The sequence below is a fragment of the Micropterus dolomieu genome, unplaced genomic scaffold, assembly GCF_021292245.1.
Source record: "Micropterus dolomieu isolate WLL.071019.BEF.003 ecotype Adirondacks unplaced genomic scaffold, ASM2129224v1 contig_2659, whole genome shotgun sequence".
Classification (NCBI taxonomy): Eukaryota; Metazoa; Chordata; class Actinopteri; order Centrarchiformes; family Centrarchidae; genus Micropterus; species Micropterus dolomieu.
Window position 1 is genome coordinate 1 of NW_025731649.1, and position 956 is coordinate 956.

The window sequence follows — 956 nt, forward strand, 5'->3', positions numbered from 1 at the left end:
ATGAAGTGAACCCTTTGACTAACACCTTGGCTGTACCCTTTACCGGGTGCCATGTGAAACGGGTAGGTTTCTTTAAATGTACTTTGAAGTAATTGCCTTGGCTCTGTAGTCTATTATATTTTTAATGTGTAGTTTTGCATGTCTTGAATTGAGTTCTTTCTTCAAAAAGCTCTTTGTATTACAGAGTGACCGCTACAGCCTGCAGTTGTTGTACGTCAACGCGTTTGATCAGACACAAGTTGCTACCGCATCTTGTGAGAGAAGCCCGAAGGTTGACCCAGGCGTATTTCCTCGCTCCAGTGGCCAATCCTATCCCACATTTAAGCGCATTGAGCCAATCCGAGCGCGGCCCCAACGGCCTGCATGTCCGCAACGGCCTGGCTCGCACCAAGAACCTTCATTGACCCTAGGGCCTGGGTCGCCCCAACAGCCTGGCTCACCCCTAGGGCCTTCTTACCCGCAACAGCCTGGGTTGCCCCTAGGGCCTGCATCGCCCCAAGAACCTTCATCCCCGCAACTGCCTGGCTCGCCCCAAGACCCTTCATTGCCCCTAGGGCCTGGCTCGCCCCAAGACCCTTCATTGCCCCTAGGGCCTGGGTGGCCCAAGGGCCCCAACAGCCTGGCTCGCCCCTAGGGCCCGGCTTGCCGCAAGGGCCTTCATCCCCACAACAGCCTGGCTCGCCCCAAGAACCTTCATTGCCCCTAGGGCCTGGGACACCACAAGGGCCAGGCTCGCCCCAAGAACCTTCATTGCCTTCATCCCCACAACAGCCTGGGTCACCCCAAGGGCCTTCATCCCCACAACAGCCTGGCTTGCCCCAAGACCCTTCATTGCCCCTAGGGCCTGGCTCGCCCCATCAGCCTGGGTCACCCCAAGAACCTTCATTGCCCTTAGGGCCTGGGTCGCCCCAAGGGCCCCAACAGCCTGGCTCGCCCCTAGGGCCCGGCTTGCCGCA

At 58.5% G+C, this 956-nt stretch overlaps 1 protein-coding gene across 1 annotated transcript; it reads left to right on the forward strand.

Annotated features, from left to right (window-relative positions):
* On the forward strand, positions 1-950 carry LOC123964460 (circumsporozoite protein-like; the record flags this gene model as incomplete). The annotated part of the gene is made up of 2 exons (XM_046041433.1): positions 1-62; positions 185-950. A coding segment is annotated over exon 2 (587 nt), but the record flags the coding sequence as incomplete, so codon positions are not given.
* Between the last annotated feature and the right edge of the window lie 6 nt (positions 951-956).